Source organism: Aythya fuligula, chromosome 2 (assembly GCF_009819795.1).
Source record: "Aythya fuligula isolate bAytFul2 chromosome 2, bAytFul2.pri, whole genome shotgun sequence".
In the NCBI taxonomy this organism is placed as follows: Eukaryota; Metazoa; Chordata; class Aves; order Anseriformes; family Anatidae; genus Aythya; species Aythya fuligula.
In genome coordinates this window covers 5,195,822-5,216,925 of record NC_045560.1, presented here as the reverse complement: position 1 = coordinate 5,216,925, position 21,104 = coordinate 5,195,822, and the positions used below count along the sequence as shown (strand labels likewise).

The following is a 21,104-nucleotide window of genomic DNA, read 5'->3' as shown; positions in this document are numbered from 1 at the left end:
GGCTCACTGAAACTGATTTAGCTCCTTAAAATTAACATCACTTTCTGGAGCTAAGAAAACAGAGGCTGCCTTGCTTACAAGAGCCACTTGTCTTAATACATTTCCTCTGAGCACACATCTAACAGTGACCTTTAAGAAAAAACTGCTGCTGCTTAATGCCTGTAAAGTGTGCATCCATCACAGTGATCTAATGGGACCAAAATTTACACAACACCCTTTCTAGGATATAGAGTCCCACGTATACATTACTTCCACAACTGCTTGAGCTCCAGCTTGGCTTGCTTGCTCGGCAGCATGCTAGCACAGTAGACCAGGACCAGTTCTAAAGAATTCAGGTTTTTCACTCCTACATCAAAACCTTGAAGGCATTCCACCTACATTTTTCATCGTAAGAAGCATCCAGGCTCACAATCTAAATAGACTAAAAGCTTATCAGAAGAAAATTACATCCACTTAAAGACAATCTTCTTCAGAATCCATGCTTTGATACATGTTTCTTGACTGTCTTTGAAGTGAAAGAGGCAGGGACATTCCCCAAAAACCTTTTTTTTGTTAAAATAAAATAAAATAAAAATTGCTCGATTAATTTCTGTACTTTTAGGACTGCTACTCTTTAGTGTGAATTTTTAAGTGAAGTTAATCTGCATTATATATATATATGGAGAATATATGGAAATTGATTTTCTTTCATGTAAAAATAGGTATATGGAAAAATGCGAGCACTGTCAGGTCACAGTTATCCTTGTTCTGTATCTGGAATCTAATACAGCCGCCATCAGAGAAAGGATGAACAAACACCTAGGGCTACAAAGGCTTTGGTGAGAGGCCCTGATCTCCTTGCCTGCACGGAGTCCCCTCTTCCTCAGCCACCTCAAGGGCAAAAACCAGGAGAGGACCAAGCTTACTTGAGGTAGCTGCACAGGCATGCTGGTTATTGTCAGATTTTCTTCCTTTTTTCACTATTACCTTAGGGGACAACGTGCAAATATTGACCTAACTCCATCTAAGAGGCCTACTCCTCCAGGTTTGTCCTGGGGAAGGTCTCCCACCAGAGCAGGTTGCTTTGAATTCTGCCTCATCCCGTTTTCAGACACGTGCCCAACTGCTTGTGCATTTGAAGACAGAAGAAATACACTTTCCATTTCAAATCCTGCATCTCTTCTGCCTTCACCTTTAAAGACTGATTTTCAACATGATGATCTACCTGGAAAATGTTCTGAAGCTGCAAGGCCCACAAGTTGTGAGACCACAAAACGTCTGGTGACTCTGGAGCAAAGATGTAATTTTAAGGCTTACAGGCCTTGTATGTAGAATATCAATCCATTTGTTTGCCATTCAAACCTTCTGATCTAAAAAAATTTCCACATCTTCCAGAGTAGCAAAGCTTTTATGCAGAAAATGGCATTACTCAGTCCCCTCACTGATGGAGACACATCTGAGGAAAGTTGTAATTTCCAGATTATCATTGTAGCTAATGGTGAAGAGATACTACAGACTGCCACAGAATTCAGTAGAAAAATACTCTGTGGTATCTCGGTACTCTAAGTCCTAGCTTGGTCTTCAATCCCAACAAAAACTGAATTGTATACAAGTTAAAGCTTTTAAACTTGTCAGTGTTTGGGACCAGGTCTCACGGCTGATCAGCTTAACCGACCTTGCAGTGAAATGACTGCTGCACTGTTTTAGTCCCATGTAAATCATATATTATTGGCTAAAGGAAAAGAAAAAAATGGAGGGGAGCAGGAAAACAGGACTTCTGGCTGAGATTGAAGGAGTTGGTGAACAGAAACCTCTCAAAAATTTACTCTACAAAGCAATCATAACCTTTCTTCTCTGCAGGCCCACATTTCCCATAAAAACAAATACCAGAATTTAGAAGCCCTTTCTCTTTGTACTGAAAATGTTGTCTAGTGTACGTGCAGAACATTAATTTGCTGTTTAGGTTCCCTTCAGTTCTCTTTTGTTGTACTCTGCAGCTAACAGCTTCTCCCAGCAGGTAGGCACAGAACACTAATCGAGGGTAAGAGCTCCCCATTAAATCCTCAGTGCCTGGAGAAGCCAGCTACTGTTGTGAAGCAAGCAGTTCACAAACTTCTAGAAAAAGCTAAAAAAAAAAAAAAATAAAATAAAAAAAAATTATCAAAATGTAGTTAAGGAAAAGTGAAAATGAGATATCCCAATGCTAAGAATTAACTTTTGCAGGGATTCTGGAGACTGTTTTCAGTGCTGTTCCTTCATACTGCACTTTTAAATAAAGGAAAAAAAATAAAAGGATACTTCCATCTTTTTTTTTAAGCAAATACACCTCTATTGCTTTGTGTTTCCATCTACATTTTCATTCAGAAGAAATGAAAAGAATGAAATCTTCATTCAAAAGAATGAAAATGTGTGAAGTTGCTATGGGTTTACTTTGATATCTCTACTGTACTCTTTTCCAAACAAAGCAGAGAAAAGCCCAGGAAAGCACAGGCATCCTGAGCTACAGCCAACACATTCTGAAGTTGAGTCTTCCACAAAACCCCTCGAATTACTATTCTGCTCATGTGTCAGCTGGTATTTTTTCCTAGTTTTGTGTTTATGTCACCCTTAAAAATAACAGTTTTGCAGTTTTTAAAAAAAATAAAAATCAGTTACACTGCTGTTTAATTTATGCCTTATCTGGAAACAGTTTCATAATAAACAGAATAAAGTTCACCTTTAAAAAAAAAACACACCAAAGTTGCACAGTTTCTGTTTTCTAACGAACTGGATTGTTTCCTGATCAGCTCTTATCTCTATCAATAACCAAGTGAAAATTCATACCTAAGTTTTATGTTTTTCACATAAAGTTTTGTAAGTTATATAAAGTTTTTTGTTTTTAAATTAAGTGCAACTAATACAGCAAATGATGGATTCAATTTTTGGATTCAAAGATATACTTCACCTATCAGAACTTCTTTGTTTTGTGGCCAAACAGGTGACCCCAGCAGACTGCCAGACTTTACACGCACATGATAAAACTCTAGAAAACCTCTTATTTTGACTGGAGGCTTCAACTTGCAAGTTTAATGAGTAGAGAGCAGGCAGGGCTCTTTTCAGAGCCACCAAGGAATTCTCTAAACACTTGAAGTGATTACATTTGCGATGAACCCTATAAAAAGTAAACGTCCAATTTAATTGCGACCAACCTCACTGTCTGTTTAAAGGATTTTCTCCTGGTATGCATAATGCATACAGCTCAGCCTATTTCTTACCCACGTCCCCGTGGAGCAGAGCAGCAGGAACTTCTACCTGCCTGGGTCTTGACCACAGATTTCAGAGCATCTCAGAGTCAACCTCTGGGCTTTGGTGCTTAGGACAAGCAAGGTCTTGTAAAACCAGCAAGAAGGACTGATTTTGGACTTTTTTTTTCCAAATACAACGCTGGCTTTGCCTCTCCTTTCCTTCCACTTGCTCCATATACAGCATGCTTCGGCCTTGACTTAGAAGCCAAAGCAGTGCTGCTTGCTGGACCAGCTTTGAGAGCAAGAAGCTCCCCAGTGCCAGTCCCTTGACATCCCCTGAGTGTCCTGCTGGGGAGAAGACATCAGATGGCCCAGGAGGAGATGAACAAGTGCATTTAGGCACCTGTCCCCTGAGAGCTGCCTGCTACGACTGCTAGAGTAAGTTAATTTTACTACCTTCAGGTGCTGGGAATACAGTTCAGCAAGATTACATCTGAACCACAATAAAGAACAGAAAAAAAATAAACCAGAACCCCTTCTCAAATCCTTCATTTTCCTACCACGACCCAAGCCAAGCAGAGCACTGCTCTACCATCACGAAGATGGCGTTCTAGCAAAGCTTCTGGTTTTGTGTCTGTATCTGACAAAGCTGCGCTCATTTGTAATTTCAAAACTGTCTTCGACATGAACTCTTACACTCTTGGGTGATGTTTTACTACTCTAGCTCAGAGCACAGCCAGACCATATTTCACGTTCAAATGACTGCCAGTACAGGAGCTATCATGATCAGATTCTGGTGGCTATGTACAAGGAGGAGTACTTAAGAAATCAGTGTTTTAGTTTGGGAATTGGCATCTTCCTAGACCCGAAGCTTTTTATTTTAAGACTTGCAGAGATGCAAATTATGTATGTGTGCGTGTGTATGTATACAACACGCACACAAACGTAGGCATTAGCCATATAAGAAAGAATATCATGTTATTATTAATAAGGAACGAAGAGTAATTCCTAATAGTTCTTATAATGGGTGAAGGAGGGAAGGGATCTGCAGTTTTCACCACCTCCTGACACTGCAGCCCTGCAGCACTAATGGGATCCTTCCAAGAGCCCTTGTACTACTGGGCTACATGAGAAGCAAAGAAAAGAGGGGAAAATAGGATCTTGGAAATACTAAGGTCTTTAGGGCTACCAAGTATATCCAGAAAGAGGGTTGTGCCAATAACCCTCCACACAAGCAGTGGTGTGCTACTTCCTGGAAAACTCTACAATAATAAAGTATTAAAAAAAAAAAAAAAAAAAGGCAAAGGAGCTCAAAAAAGTACTTCCAGCTTTTAAAAGGCCTAAGTCTTTCTCCACATAAAAACAAGTAGAAAAGGAGCAGCTTTTTGGCCAAAAATGGCTATCCCACATTAAATTAAAGGGTTCAGTTTGAAAAACTTGTTCTTTTATTTAGGTTTGAAAAATAATTCAAATGCCAAACAGCATTCCATGTTTAATCCAGGAAAGATAAGTAGGAATACGAGGGCCATAAAACAACAGCTGATAATGAGAGCATCATTTCCAGCAAGCAAAGTAATACAGATATGGTTGGCGTACTCTGTTTTCCTAAAATGGCTTGTTTCAACACAAATTATGGAGCTTCTACCTCCTCTTTTCCAACAGGAGTATTTGGAAAAATAAGAGGCAGAGTTTTTTGTAGATGTGTACCACTTGGTAACAATGAGTCACCTTTTGTCACTATTAAAATAAACAGCTTCAATTGTTAAACTACTACTACATTTATTTTCAAAATGCTAAAAATTCAGAAACAAATTCAACTGAGATGCAAGATGAAAACCGTATAAAACCCAAACTCTTCTTTTAGTCCGTGTACAACATGTGCAGTTCAATTCATCTCTGAGTATACACCGCAGACAACACAAAATCCTTTTGTTAACATGCAACACAAAACAGACCTGTTAGACTGCAACATAAGATGACTCAAAGCAAAAGTTATGAAAATTATTAAAAGAAAAAGGGATAAAAATACATACACTTGGTATAGGCATGACCTGCATCTGGTCACCCTGGGGAAAAAGAAAAAAAATCACTGTAAGGGTAATGGCTTTTAAAGGGTAGAACAAAGGTCTGAAGCAGTAAATGTAGCACTCAAACATTTTAAACCAAAAGTTCAAAGTATTCAAGAAACCAGGGTAAAAAAAAATAAAATAAAACAGGATCTTGTATTTTAGTTGCTAAAATGGTTGGTTAGTATATCGCTATTCATGATTTTTAGGAGACTGGACTGGTAAAACCCATGCTATGATTAAAAGAGATGATAATAAGAAAGTACCTGTATTTACTGTAACTTTTCCAGCTTTAAGGTCTACTAATGGATATATCTGTCCCATTTCACAGCAGCAGCAGCAGCAAGAGGCTCAGCCAGACTTCAGGAGCAGGGCAGAAGCCCACTTCTTGAAGTTAACCTCACTTGAGATGACGGCCTCAGAAAAAAACATCATTTTCAATTAAACAACAGCAAAAAGGCCAAGATGGACGGATGGATGATGACAAAACCTAGGAATCCTGCTTTCTTCAGCCAGAAAGAGGCAGCACTATCAATGCTCTTCTCATAACCTTATTTTTTTTTTCCAGTGTGCTTGGAAGCACTGGGAAAAAAAGCAAGATGACAGTCGGGACCTTGGCCAACTTGACGCTTTCTTCTCATCCAGGGACCTGACATACTAAGGCAAAAGACACTTCCTTTTACAGCCTCTAAATGCAGAAATGTTGATCGCAGGGTCACTGACTTAATATGCAAGAGATGTGGGAAGCAGGAATTGCATTTGCTCATCATGTACCGCTCTCAAAGAGATTTGTTTTCTGGTGGGCACTGCACATAAAAAAAAGAAGCTGACCAGTTGTTGCTTAGGTAGAAATGATTTTTTTCTTTCTTTCTAATTACTTGGAAAGCAATGGTACTGACTACTGGAAGACTATTTGTTGAAAGGACTGCTTTCCACATTGAACATCCTCTTCTGGCTGAAAAGGTCTTGTGCTCGCTTGTTTTGGAACCTCACAGTGTTGACAAATTAAAAGATGAATGACAAATGAAAATAACTCCATGCTATTTTTACGTACCTTTTCTTGCTAAAATAGCAGATTTTTATTGACCTTTGACCAAATCCCAGAGAAGCTGCTGAAGCAGCTGAAGAACAGATACCAGATGAACTATCAAAATGTTTCCTTTAGTAAAAAGTACCTGACTTAAAAAAAAAAGAGCAAATAATAAGATTGGTTAATTTAAATTATCCTCGAGATAATAGCAAAAGAAAAAAAATAGTAATTCAGCATATTGAAGTCCACAGAGGAGGATGTCATCTGAAGTTCACGTGCCGTTTGAGAAAGGAGTGAATGTGAATAGGTGCCAGTTGGATCAGCTGGCCTGGGATCAGACCGTTATCAAGGATATGGTTATGGAGGCACAGCACTGATCACGAACCTGTGGGTTGTTTTGTTGTTGGCTTTTTTTTTTTTCTTCACTCACTGTTAGACTAAAATACAACCGGGGCTTCTCTTCTGTCAACAGATAAAATAGTATGAGAGGTAGAGGCATACAATGAAAGATTATCTTAATTGTGGGCACAAAAATAGTCGTGTATCACATCAGGTTTTCCCACAAGCTCCCAGAGGCACTCGTGGCAATGTAACTTGCTTTTTGTTTTGGCAATCTCGTGAAACCAGAGCTGCACTCTGCGGTGTTACTAGAAGCCTGACTTCCATGAGAATCTAGAATCAAGTTGATAAATCCCTTGAATCACTCTTTGCTATATTTTTCTTGCAGAATTTATTATATCATAAAGTTCTTGAGGAAAACAATTGAATTCCCTAGGTGGAACCCTAGAAGTACTTACACAAAAATCAAAATGGTTATGACGACGCTTGGAAAAACAAGCGGAACGATAGATGTAAGAGTCTGCTGGTAAAGTGTAAACGACCATGAACAGACAAATGCTTTTTAAAAACAAAACTGCTGTGGGAAATTTTAAAAAATGTCCTGCCTCATTTCCTGATGCCTTGGAACAGGAAGGGAAGTAGGTCATAATGCTATCGTTTGAAATAGATGACAGATGACTGCATTTGCTGAAGTCTTTCCATGAGCTTCTCATGCTGGTAATAGGACAAAGCTCTTAAAATGCCAAAATTTCCCCATTGCGTAACTAAGATATCCAGGAACTGATTTGTCCAGCCACTGAAATCCGTGTTTTTCATGTCACGATACACGCGGTGATGAATCTCACCTTTTCCCTGAGTCCCGTAGTTTCAGTTTGAGATGCAGTGCTAAGGTAGCACAGGGGATCAATGACTGCCAAGTGACAAACCACGGTATTTTGCCTGTTTGAGAACAGTCTGTGTGCAAATACAAGATGTTTTGTTTTAAAGAACAACCTATTCACAGAAGAAGCTGATCAAATGAACAATTCATCATATTGATTTCTTCAACCCAAGTTTTTTTGCTAGGCTGTTTAAAGTTAACATATTACCATCCTTAACCTGCTTTAATCTTTCATTGACTTGGATCGTGGAGCTTTGTCTCGTAATATAGAAGACTTTTGGAAGGCAAAGGACGAGGTCCGAATGAGGAGGCATAGAAAAGACAAATCAAACGGATCTGCATGGAGATTTTCTTATTTTCTAAACAGATTCATCATACATCATGCTGATGACGACCAGTGCCATCAGACCGTAGGAGTTTCCAGCTCTGATAGCAAGGGTTAAGCAGGAGAAAAAAGTACTGTTATTTATATTCATCTCACTTTTCTTCTTCCACACTGGGGAGTGAGACTGGTTCCATGTCTGTTCAGCAAGCGTGCTGTTAGGTGTCACCATCAGAGTCCATGTGCATCTTGCTCCTCTACGACTTTTGGATGAAGGAGATACTTCAGATCTAAAGAAAACGTTCCTTACAGGCTCTGTTTTTCTCACTCCGGTGAACCTTATTCATGTGAGATAGAGGAGGTCCTTTGCCCTGCACTTTCAAGTGTGTTATAAATAGCGATCCCTAAAGCAGAAGTGTTGGAGACATGACAATAGGTCATCAAAACAGTTTTCTAGCATCTCCTTGGAGATGGCAGCACCCTGCAGCAGAAAGCAGAGGGGAGAAAGACACCTAACGTTTGTAGTGGTTGGGATGGCTGAGATGGAAATTCAAGGACTTGACCTTTCTGGCTTCACTCCTGTAACAGGGAAAGCAGTAGGGGCAGCTGCTGCCCCCAGAATAAACTTTCTTCTAATTCTGTCTTCTTCCCCATTGAGAGTGGATCAAGACCTTCTCCCCTAATCCAGCAAGTATAAAAAAGCCCTTTCCTCATTCACGCTTCATCTTGCTGAACGCGAGCCTTGTGCCCGATCTGTATCCAACTGGGAAAGAAAAGCAGAGATTACTGCAGAGGAACTGGGCTGTGGGAGAAATGGCTGCGAGCCGAGAGGCGCCAGAGCTCCTCAGCCACCAGGACTGAAAGGGAAGGGAAGAGAGCCCATTTGCATCGAGCTTTTCCCCCTTTTCCCTGGTAAGATCTCTCCTTGAAGCCTGCAGATGCTCCAGAAGTCAGGTAACAAAGTTGGCCAGAATAAAACAGACTCCAGCAGCATGCCCAGAAATTACACACTTTGAGTCAGACTGCTCGCTGCGGAACAGAAATTGAGATTGCTCAGAAGAAAACAAAAACCGCTGCCTCCCTCCCAACACTGCTGCCCCAAAAAAGCTGGCTGGAAGGTCTTGGCGAGCTGCCTGCTGCTGAGAAGGCAGGAAAAAATTAGCCAGGATTTCAGGAGGCTGAACATTGTGTGCTCCCAGTGACACATCGGACTCGGCATCCGAGCTGCAGACAGGCCGATATACCCACTGTAACAGATATTCCATCTTAGAGCTTATCTTTGGGCTGCACTAAAAAGCCGCTGCGTTTTAAGGAAAACAAGCATACAACAGTTTCAGTAAATACAAGTTATTATTGAAAAATGTTGTATCGGAACTTTAGAGACAGAGCGGACCATTCACTTCCAGTATTAGAGTCACGCTTGGACAAGCAGCTGCTCTGTGAGTAGAGGTTTTGGAAAGTGAACTCAATACTTAAAGAAGTTTTTGGGCTTTTTATTCGTTTCTAATGGAGCAAAGTCAGTGCTGTGAAAGTCTCGTGTGCCAAACCATGCTCAGTTCGGTGTTTCTTCCAATCCTATGAAGAAGTGACATGCCATTTAACTTGCCACACATAATCAAGTCACATTATTCGGTAAAACACTAAATGAAGCACTGATTTCATTTCAACTCTTCTTTTTTTTTTTTTTTTCTCCTAACACAGCAAGAAAAAAAATCTCAGCACAATTACTCAGAACAAAATCTCACAACTCTGTTTTCAATTGCTTTATGAAATGCTCTTCGCTGCTTCCCTTCCTTTACGACAGGTTAACATCGAAAGAATGCAGACTCCTAATTAGAAGGAAGTAAGCTTGTCACACCACGTTAAAAATGTGCCAAAAGCAATGCAGAACACTGAATTTCTCTGAAACCAGCACAAGTTCTCTTGGTTTCTTTCCTTCCCCTCCAGTCTTGATCACTAGTTTCCATGTAACGGTTCCACTGAACAGAGAAAACAGAAGGAAAATACATCCAGGCAATTTTATACTCCAGTTTCTAACCATATAACATCATTGTGCAATTTCATTTCCCCAGTTTTGAAGGGAAAGGTTACAGGAACCAATTGCACCATGGTCAGAGGTCACCTGTGATGAATCAATAATTAATACAATAATACAAGAGTGACAGCAGATGTAATGAAGTGACCATCTGAACAGCAGCCCAACAGAATTTAAACTCTTCTAACCTGGCAGGCAGCTTAATGCAACGAGACCTTTAAACAAAGAGCAGAAGAGTTTAGGTAGCGTGTTGTAAAGCTCTCCCTTCTTTTCTAAAGCTGGTTGTTTTGTCCTTTTTGGATGCTTAATTTAGAAGCTGATGCCCATGCTGCATGTACTTTCCTCCAATTTACACATCACCTCCTCACCTAAATAAGATGCTCACTGTAACTCAATCAAACCCAAGGCTCCTGCACCGATTTAGACCACAGATCTTTTGGTAGAAAGCACAGGCCTGACAAATGAAAATATTCAAGTATATCCACCAGTGCTGTTTTTCTGTCTTTAAAAGAACTTCTCTCTTACACTATGTTAGTGCTGAAAATAAAAGCAGCATAGAAAAGAATATAAAGCTTATTAGCCCGCAGAACTGAGATTTAAAATGAAAATGCTACAGAATCTATCTGTACTCACCTAAAAAAACACCCAAAAGCTTAGCTATACTTGTTTCTTTCTACAGAGAACTGTTCATATCGGAGTATATTTCACTGCATCTAAAGAAACTGCACTCATTGGTAATTCTTTTTAATGTATTCATTGGCCTTTTCTGCCCAATTAAGTTGTACTTTGGCAATTCTCTCAATTCGGTGATTTGTGTTATTTGTGGTTTGGGCGCACACAAGGATTGCACAACTCCAAATCACTCACTAAGGTGGTAACAACGTGAAGATGGAAACCTGTGTAAACACATGCCATCACTCGCTCAAGGTGTAAGAAACATTTAGAAAGTAATTATGTGTTTTACGAAATGTACTCTGAAAAATTTGGATTCCAGAACATTTTAACTAAAATTTTCCAAATATTTTTGTTATTATTCTTTAAACAAAGTTTTCTTTCTCTCACTTTCTCTTATTTCAATTTTGCTGTTACTCTCACTTCTACCACTTTTCATTCAGCAGCATAGTGCAAAAGGAAATTTCATTATTTTCCCATTTATTTTCTTTTTCAGGTGAACGTGCTACACACTACTTAGATTTCCCTTCAGCCTATCCAAGCTAGATTTCCCTTACTTCATCTTCACTAGGAAAAAAAAAGTTTTAAAATACACACACAATTTTTCCCCTTGACAGAGAAATTTTCAGCGCATTTTTACCCTGCCAGTGTATTTCTGGTCTCTGACGCTCAATTTGCTTTTCTTTCCTCTCTTCCTCCACAGATCCTGTGTGCTCTCTCCTGAGCTTTACCAAATTCAAACATCAACACCAGAATTCCCCAAAAAAACCCAAAGATATGGGCCAAGTAGGCAAGAAATCAGCTGCATCAAATATGAAAAATTAGTATGAAGAGCAGAGGGGTGAAAAGATGGAAACGTCTTTGTTTTTGTTATTATTCCTCATCATGGATACATCTATTCTTGCAATCCCTTCATGTCCTCAAAAATTGGAGGGGAAAGATTTTTCAGTTTTGAATGTGAGTGCTGAAACACAACACAGCACGGAAATGATGGTACTGCTACGTTTGCACTGAACTGAAATCCATCAGCAACTTAATGCAAATCTGCTCAGCATCATCGGATTGAAAGAGGACATAGAAAATTATTTGTGTTGATTTTACGGTATTTCAAAGCAGTTTAATTACTCGAACTTAATGAAAGTAATCTGCTGCTCTTAACACACAGTGCTTTAAAGTGCTCAAAGTTTAAATTAAATTGACTTCTTAGCTGAACAAAACTATTAACAACCTAGCCAAAGGAGCAAAAGCTGATACCTCTGGTCTCAGCACGCATTAAATGCAGGTGAAGTGGTTAAAAAAAAAAGTCAAAACAATTAACAGTTCTCCCCCTTCCTGGACTGTTCTTACGTCACTGGAATTATTTCAATTGACATTTAAAGCAGCTCCACTAGGCTCCATTCAGAAATCCTTCCATCTTCCTTTATGTGTGAAAGAGAACCAAAGCTAGGAGACAACTCAGCATCTGGAGCTTTATGAGAAGTCTACATTTTTAGAATGCCTTACTCAGGTTTTTAGTGTTATCTGCATATAAAATACATAGAGCCTTCATGGAAAGTTAGTTTTAAATCGCAGCTGCTTGAATGCTATTAGCAATTCATCATCAGAACATTCAGCTTCTCAGTAACTCATTACGGTTACCCACAAGGGAAACCTGTTGAGACAAACTTTTAGAAGTTCATAGTTAAACCTTGGTTATAGGAGACCTTTTACAACAGGTAAATAAGATAAAAGCCTGACCTTCTGAAGTCCTCCATTCTCCTCCACCAAAGGAGGAAGAGCACTGGTGCTATTGGTAGATGGTGGCTCGACATTGTAGTCACGAAAGCAGCAGAATAAGGTGCTAAAGATACTTCGACTCCTTTGCTTCTTCAAGCTGATATTACACTGGGACACTGGAAGAAAAAAATACAATAGAAAGAAATTAATGTAACAGACCTATTTTTCCAGATACACAACAACTGAATTTAAGATGCATGGTTATTACCCAAGAAACATTTCTCAAGCCTCAAGATAAGCCCACAGAAGTTTTCCATCATGTTGAGCCCCCCTCCTTCTATTTCAACGCACTCTTTGCTTGTCGAAGTTGCACACAGTGTGTTACTAACCAACCCATATCTCTGCAGAATCCACCCATTTTGTCACATTGACAAAAACAAGTCCCAGGAGCTGCAGGATCGGGGTGGGAAAGTGTTGCTGAGCGAAAAGAAAGGCCAGGACTCCTGTTTGACTTGCTTATTACTTTACCAGGGTTAAAAAAAAACAAAAACAAAAACAAAAAAAAACAACACAAATGGGTAAAACAAAAAGTTACACAGTTCAATGAAAGCAAAAGTAGCACTTTTTAAGACCAGAAGTGGTAGAAAAGGGTAACATTGCAGAAAAAGAAACACACACGACACCCAGTGATTCCACTAAGATCCAATCAGATCTTGAACGAAACATTAAAATAAATTAAAAAAGCAGGTCATAAAAGGCTTTAGAGCATTTTAGTAATGTCTGATTTGCTCAAATACTTGATGATCTGTTGTTAGCTAGAAGTTCTTGTTTGCCACGCTGCACTGCAATACCCGCTGGATTCGGCGTCCAGGCGTGGGTTCCACTTTGATCTTGCACCTCCACGAGGTGCTTCTTTGATGTTCAGCTACACCACACCGCATCACACGGTCACGCCATGGCCATCTTACAAACTAGTTAGCAAGACGGTAGGGTTAGGTAGTTAGGAACCATCTCCCTTCCCAGCACTGGCCCCGAGAACGCGGTGCAAACCCAAATGCTTCTGGGACAGGCGCTCCCATCACCTGCCCCGAGCTGGCTGGGACCAGCTCACCCTTTCCATTAAGCGAAGGAATACCTGAGCCTATAGGGATTAATCGCTTCATTTTCAGAGTCTACGAATGATTTCATTTTAAACATATGCAAGCAAGCCCCAACAAGTTATTTTCTGTTTCTATTCCCAGCTACGCATCTAAAGCTGGATGAAGAGACTGCAAAAGCAAACAACCCAGCCTTCTCCACGGGTAGCACGTGAGCGTGTACATCTCAGCCTGCCAGAGGATGACTACGTGTCTTTAATTTGCTCCTGTTGATCACGCCGTGAGAGTGAGCTCAGGGAAGGAAAACCCAGTTATGGTTTTAGACCTTCAAGCCCTCCAACCAAAACGTGACCGTGGAAGAAACCTTGAAAAGGTATATAAAATATAAGAATAAATATAAATATAAAATATAGCTTATTTATCTTGGAAGAAACACAACACCCCTCACCCCACAGTGAGAGGCTGACACCCTTGGAAGTCCCCTATGAAGACACATCCATTCCTAACTCCCTACCTTGCCTCCTCTGTTGAATTAAGAGGGAACCAACACAAACACCTACTTTCCTCCCAATACTACAAAGACCTCAAGTGCAGTCGAGGCAACTGGCAACGTGCCTAAATACAAGAAGAAAATGTCTTTAGGAGTTTTGTATGGAGTGGAGAAGCCTGCCTGGAGGAACCACGGTGGGCTGGAAGCAGAAGGGGTGCAGGTGCATGGATGAAGAAGCATCACCAGGCAGATTTTGACCGAAATTCTGCATCAGATTCGTGTCCCTGTTCCCAAAAGTATTTGGAAAAGTCAGCACAAGCAGGACATACACCATTTGTCTTCGCAAAACACCTCGGACACATGGTGCCTGATGACAGCGATGTTCTGCTCTCCCTGTAGTGCGTATTTCTGTATTAGCTGACGTATTTTTGCCTTCAAGGGAGGCAGTGCTCTAGTTCAGCTACTTTCTGGGACTGTTCCCATATCAAACACTAAACAGGTTTTTATAAACTTTCATCATTTAAAAAATCTTGGATAACAGAATAAAGTTAGCATAGGGCACAGATTTGTGCACACGCCTGTTCAAGGAAGCGTTGCACTGCTGCAAAGACACTTGTAAATTGAAACCATTTTTCAGCTGATCTAAACATTGCTCCTCAGTACTCAAACAGAAAAAAAATATGCAAAACTCCACCCATTTGTGATGTACCTACATGTTAGAGAAAAAGGCTTATTCTTAAAGTGTCACGCTCTGTCTGCATCAGATCTGTGGAAACACGTTCACAAATCCCCGCGGACACCCAACGCAGCTCCCAGCCACTTTTTCAAGCAGCACTCAAGAACATCTGTCCCGCAGGCATAAAGAAGCTTGTTGCAGCATCATCAAGGCAAGGAGAAACTCCTTGCTGACCTCAACCACTGAAATATGCTGGTATTAGGAGAGGGAGTACAACACTGTGCATCTTGGTACATACACCCAGTGCCAATGACGCCCCCAAATGATTTGTGTTTCATTTACATTTGCCCTCTCTGTACCAATACATGCAGATCTGTGATGCGCTGAGCTCTGTTTCACGGGAACAATTTTGATATCCCACACCCGTGAGCCACTCACTTCGCCTTGCTTTCCTCTGATCTATCCGTTCAGCCTTCACTTAAAAATATGAGAGCAATTAAGCAAAGCTGAATGCTTGGAATAGGAATGTTCTTACGCAGCATTTATCATTTGTTGTTCTCCTGGACTTCTTAAAGTACAAGGATGTAATATTAAATTTCATTCTGCAAACAATTTTTATGCGTAAGAAGCCCAGCTTGCACTGTACAACGAAGCCCAGCTGATTCTCTAAGCTGGGACTGAAGTAGGTCTTCAGAAAACCTCTCGGTGAAGTTAAGAGATTAGTGTTCAGCAGGAAAAATGAGTTACCAAATGCCTGCCTTGGACGCTGCAGAACACTTCTGAGCTTTGTCTTTAGGAGGTTACTGAACACAGGCAGCACGCAGGAATTAAATTTACCGCAACCACACCACGTTACAGTCCTTGAGTCTCGTACGCTAAGGATCAGACCGTGGGTGTCTGGGATGCACAAAGAGCAGCATTAAGAGGTTACAGGGCAAAATCCCAGCTTCTCAAGAGAAATTTTGCTTTCAGCTGCAGCAATGTGCATGTGGCAAGGAAATGCTGGAGCTGCCAGTGACCTCTGTGGATCCTTTGGGTCTGCAGCCAGCCTGTTGCTCAGGGACGAGCCGCAGCAGCGTCCTTAAATTCCTAACTTAGGGCCTTGGTTGAATATCAGGTCTACTGGAACAGCGTGACGCATCAAGGAGCAGCCCTTCTACTTTTCCTATATAGAGGACTGCAAGAGGCAATAAACAGAGGAAAGACTCGGAACAATATTCAAAAGTCTTGGACAAAAGCTACTGATTTGTCCCAACTGTTTAAGAATACTTATTTTCCTTGACCAAATCAGTTTAGATCTGCACACTCACTTTTACTTAGGGAAAGACTTGTTTTAGGAAAAAAAGTTCCTTAATTCTGCTTGCCATTCATAATAGAGTGGTGTCTCCAATAGGCCTTTCCACTAATTTTGATGTTATTTTTAAAATTAGATATTTAAACCAACTGGTTTAAAGGTTCTGCTATGACTTAAGAAAGCGTAACTTTGGATGCAGTACGGCATGAAAGTGTTTAAGCAGTGTGACATGTACTATTAACATACCCAGGCAGTGTGCACACAGAAAAGATTTGCAATCTATCTCCTTTTGAGCAGCTTCAATGCTTTTTGTGATTCGCAATGCTGCCTCCTTCCCCAGCTGCACTGGACCAAGCCAAATGCCAGATTTGCATTTTCAAAGAGCTGACAGTCCGTACGGGTAACAGCCATAACCCTGCAAATGTGAAGAAGCATTAAAACTGGACCCCTGGAGGCCAGCTAATCTTAACGAGAAGAGATGAACGGCAAAAGATGTAACCAGCACTCTCTGAAAGTCCTCAGGTAAGCCCAGGCAGTGCAGATGAGAGCTGTGTGCTCAATTCTCCAACAGCCAAGCTGAAGCAGCACCAGCAGGTAATGGAACCAACAGCTGCCTGCAGAAGAGAGGGAGATCGAAACACCACAAGCCTGGAGCAATCCTTTCCCTTAACAGCAGCCCAGGGGCGCTGCGACTTCCCTTCCTAAAAGCCAGGGACTGTGTGCCCAGCAGTCCTCAACAAATTCCTTTTCATAGCTCGGCCTCATCACTTTTGAGCTTACACCAACTTCTAGTGCCAAACGTCTCTCACGGCAAGAAGGCTGTTCCTTAACCCTCCTTGTTCCCCATCCTTGTACCTGCTCCTGTTTGTATTTTGGGACTGGAACTGAATGCAATGCCCCGGATGAAAGGAGAGCGCACCGTGAGTTTATACACCAAGACAAAGCTTTGTGGTACTCCATTAATTCCTAACATCTTACCTGTGTTTGACTAGAATTAGGCTAATGTGATTTTTCAGAAGAGCCCATTAACACCAAAATTGCTTTATTAACAGAAGCTTCAGACACCACTGCAAATACAAGGTAAGAATTCTCATCTCTTCTGATGCAGAAAAATTCACGTGTACCTACCCTTAAAAGACGTCAGAGCAGACACTTCAGAGACATGAGCAGAACAGGACTACGCACACACTACACTTTGCAGAGGGCTGGAAATGGGAGCATGGCTCTTGCTGCTGGAAGCCAAGTCCCTGTGGTGCAGATCTGCACTTTCAAATCTGAGAAATGTCTCACCTGCAATCCCCAGGTGCTCCCCTGCCCTCGCTCTCACAGAAAGCTCCTTGCTCCCAGCCGGGGCGCTGCAGGTAACCTTGTTCCTGAATTACCCACAAGCTGCTGGAAGTCATGTATGGTCCCAACAACTGTGCTTCTCGAGGTCTTCTGGCAAGTCCCAATGAACCCACAGCTTCAGTAACCATGGGGAGGGAGTCAAGGAACACAATCCCAACAGCAACAGGAGTTACACGGTAAGGAAAACGCACTGAAATCTAAAAAAAAATGTTCAGTCCAAGGCTTCTCCCATCAAATTTTGCTGTGATTGTGTGAATCAGAGTTGATTTATGCTTTGAAAGTCGCTATCAAATTACAATTAAACCGAAAACCAGATTGCTGAGCTGCCATGGTGCACGAAAACCCTGCCTGCTCCGCAGAGGCAGCGCGGGCAGCCCGGCGAGCTGCTGGCCCCATCCATCCCCCTGCAGCCTGCAAGGGATCTAATTACCGCCGCGATTTTCCTAATGAAGTGAACGCAATAGCCAGCCTTCCTGAAGAACATCAACCGGGTAATGAAGAGACTTTCGGGGCGTTTACAGCCGAAGCTGCTAAATGCAATAAAGCGAACCTCTGCGTATCAGGAGCACTCCGTGAACGAGGCTGTTCGTCACACAAAACGGAGAGACACAAATAAGAATCCAGTAGCATTAAACAAAGCCTCCTTTGAAAGGAAACCTTCTTCTAAATTTACAGATGCCTGATTTCTCAATCTCCGTAACCAGATTTATTATAAAATTGCCTTTTTCTAATATCCTGCAGGACTCAAGCTAGAAGCAGCTGAGCAGCAGCAAGCTGGTGGCTCTGTCTGCTTCCCCAGTCCCAATATTTTGGAAGGCGCTGGCCAGGATGCACGTTACTTTACAATACTTGACAAAATCTGCACATGATGCCCAGACTACTTTAGTTTTAAACACCAGTCAGAGATTATCATTGAAAGATTTAGTTTTCCATGCGAGCTTGCCGAAAATATAGCAGTAACAGCACTGCCACATACCTGAAATAACCACCCACAACCGGTTTAACCTTCAAACAAGTAAAACCCAAGTAAATTGCTCTGTTTAGATCGAGTATGATATACTCCAGAATTATTTTCATTCCAACTGAAGCTGGCAATCCCTCTCCCCACCCCCATACATAATTAAATAAACTTCAGGTTTTGTTTTTTCCCCATCAAAAATGTATTGCTTTGAAGGGAGGGATCCCAGGCTAGATTTGAGAAGATTTTTCTTCCACAAAACATTTAACTCCCCCCCTAGCAAGCCTCCCACTTTAGGGAGGAGGAATTTGAAGAAGAAATGAACAGCGCTGCTTCGTTAACCCATTCTGTGATGGTTTGGGAAGCATGATCAGAAGTTGCACCTGTAGGCTGAGATCAAACAGGAACAAGAACCACTTATCCCGTTCAGAGAGGAGTTATCTAATGGATAGCAGTGTGCTTTCCATCCTTTGAAAGTCCTGTAAAATTACATTTTCATGTACTACCTAGGATAAAAGGAGGAAAAGCACCAGGATGAACGTTAATTCAAGACAGTTAAAGCTGCCTGAAGACAACAGCCCTCCGCCTAACCAAGCAATGCTTTGGAAACATTTCGGTTGCAGCAGCTTAAAGGAACAAAATGACTTTTGCCTTACAATAATTATTAGCTACATTCCTCAAGTGTGGGTGGATTAAATATCTCACTTCCTAAGGGTCCAGAGGAGTGAAATTCAGAAGTCACTCTTTTAATCCACGGCTGTGTTGTCTTCTCCGCACAACGCTGCGATGTGCCATCAGCTGCAGCTCCTCATGGTTAAATACAGCAACTGGACAACTCTGAACTCATGAGGAGGGAGGAAAAACCACGAGAAGCCTCAGAACAGCCCATAAAGCTGACAGCTTCCAAGGTGAATCCCCAAACTGTCAAACAGTTGGTACGCTACAGTCTGCATGCTGGTTTGGTTGGATGTACATGTTTATGATGTTATATCCTTCGTATCGTATATGTTAGCTTCTCATCTAAGCCATGAATTAAAGATAAACACCCGTGCTGACTTGCGGTGTTGCAAGCATTCAATGAAAAAAAAAAATAAATAAAGGTGTTGCTACCAGGAAATGCTAAATTAAAATAAATCCGTCCAGCTCCTCACCGTCATTCAGCTTGAAGGCTTTTGGAGCAGACCCACTGCTTTGGGGGCATCCACGTTTAATAACGAGGTCAGAAAGATAAAAGCAGTGAATAGGAGAGACCACTTCCAATGTGGAGAAGCAGCACGTGCAGACGTGCGTTGTGGAAGGACCGAGAAGTTGGTCTCCTTGTGTTCCAGGAAGGAACTCACTCACACTTAGCGCTTTCTCCTCTGTGAGTGCACTGCTTGCCACAGGAGCAGCCAGGAACAGAGGCTGGAGGAGAAGTTATGAGACGTTTGGCTTCAGGACCCCTCCAGCACAACATGGTAGGGAGCTGCTGTGCCTTTGTCCTCCATGTAAACATCTGGATGGTGCTGAAATAAGACTGGATGTGGCCATATGGCCTTTCCTTGGTTCTCCTCTGAGCTAGAGAGGAGCCTGGGCAGGGCTGGTCACCGTCCTGTCCCTACATCCATCTACACCACCCCGATGGGATCACGAACAAGGGACCAACCTGAGGACTGAGCCTGCACGCTCACTCACTTTTCACCCAGGATTAAGCAGCTGCTGAGCACACTGAAAAAGGCACTATAAGGATATAGAACAGTTTCATGTGTACAGATCTGCGTATATACTTCACATGTACAATGGACCAAAACCACTTCAAAATAATATTAAAAGGAAGAAACCCCCCTCACCTCCCTTCCAAACTACCTACAAGGTAAAGTTCAGTGTTCCTTGGCAGAAGTGACGGAGCTCAAAGTGTTTTCCTTTTGCTACCACACTCTAATTTCTCTTTTACCGTAAAATTCGTGCAGTGCAGAAGCGATACTTCAGAGCAGCGTAAGGGCAGAGTAAAACAGAGTGCAAATAAAGCAGTGACAACAGCTTTCTGCCATTTTAACTGGGTGGAAAACTGAAGCCATGTGAACTACACAGGAAGCGTTTGGGAGGCGTACTCAGCTACAAAATAAACATCGCTTTTTGCAGGGACACGACGGAGCCTTCACTTTTTGTGTTTTCTCTCCTCCACAGCGACCTACGAACAGCGGAGGAGCAACACCCTCCGACCTGACACATCTCACCGGCAACGCCACAAAGATTCACTGTTCGAAACCCGCTCGCCATAAAACTCGAGGCGTTTCGGGAGCCGCCTCGTTTTCTTCGCTGTGCAACCGAGGGTTTGAGCTCCGGTGCTGGAGCCGTGCCCGGCGCAGAGGGCTGCAGCAACAGGAAATACTGCGCGGTCTGGGCATGCATCGCATTCCTGTCCCGCCCCGAGCCAGCGGCCAACAAACAAACCTTTCTTCTAGTAAAAGGGGAGGGAAAGAAAAAAAAAAAAAAAAAAAAAAAAAAAGCAGCAGGCAGACTGCACAAAGTTCACCGGCAGATGTGGCCTGCGAATCCCAAACTGGTCTTTTTTTTTTTGCTGATAAAAAAGAATTTGACGTGCGCGCGGTGCTAAAGCAACGTCACGGCTTTGTGGAGCTGGATCGGCCGTGGGCTGGGAGCTTCGAGATGTAAAAGATGCCGGGGCGAGCTTCTTCCAGGTGCTGACAGCCAGCACCGCCTGCATGCACGCCGCAGGGTTTGTTTTAGGGAGGTTTTGCAAGTATTAGCAGCAGCTTGCTTGCAGCCGAGGTGCTGCAGTCGATCAAAATGGAGAGAATTGCATGGGATAAAAAGATATTTTTGAAAAATAAAAGGAAATGGGTTCTGGTTTATTTTCATTCTGTGTGTAATGCGTGCAGTGGTACAGAACGAGTACTCAATGCTGAAGTTTGCCTGCAACTGAGAAGTACCAAACAGAATTAGTAACCAGAACATATGTTCGTGCATCTCGGCTCC

The 21,104-nt window shown here is 41.9% G+C and overlaps 1 protein-coding gene across 2 annotated transcripts in view; it reads right to left on the bottom strand.

Annotated features, from left to right (window-relative positions):
• Positions 1-21,104, bottom strand: part of CTDSPL (CTD small phosphatase like) — a 73,184-nt gene that overhangs the window by 17,608 nt on the left and 34,472 nt on the right. Inside the window, exons 2-3 of one of the 2 annotated variants that reach the window (XM_032180887.1) lie at positions 12,285-12,439; positions 5,237-5,269 (exon numbers count right to left, since the gene is read on the bottom strand). In XM_032180887.1, coding sequence (XP_032036778.1) covers positions 5,237-5,269; positions 12,285-12,439 — 188 coding nt within the window. The remainder of the gene's footprint in view (positions 1-5,236; positions 5,270-12,284; positions 12,440-21,104) is intronic. The other variant, XM_032180888.1, reaches the window with a different exon arrangement.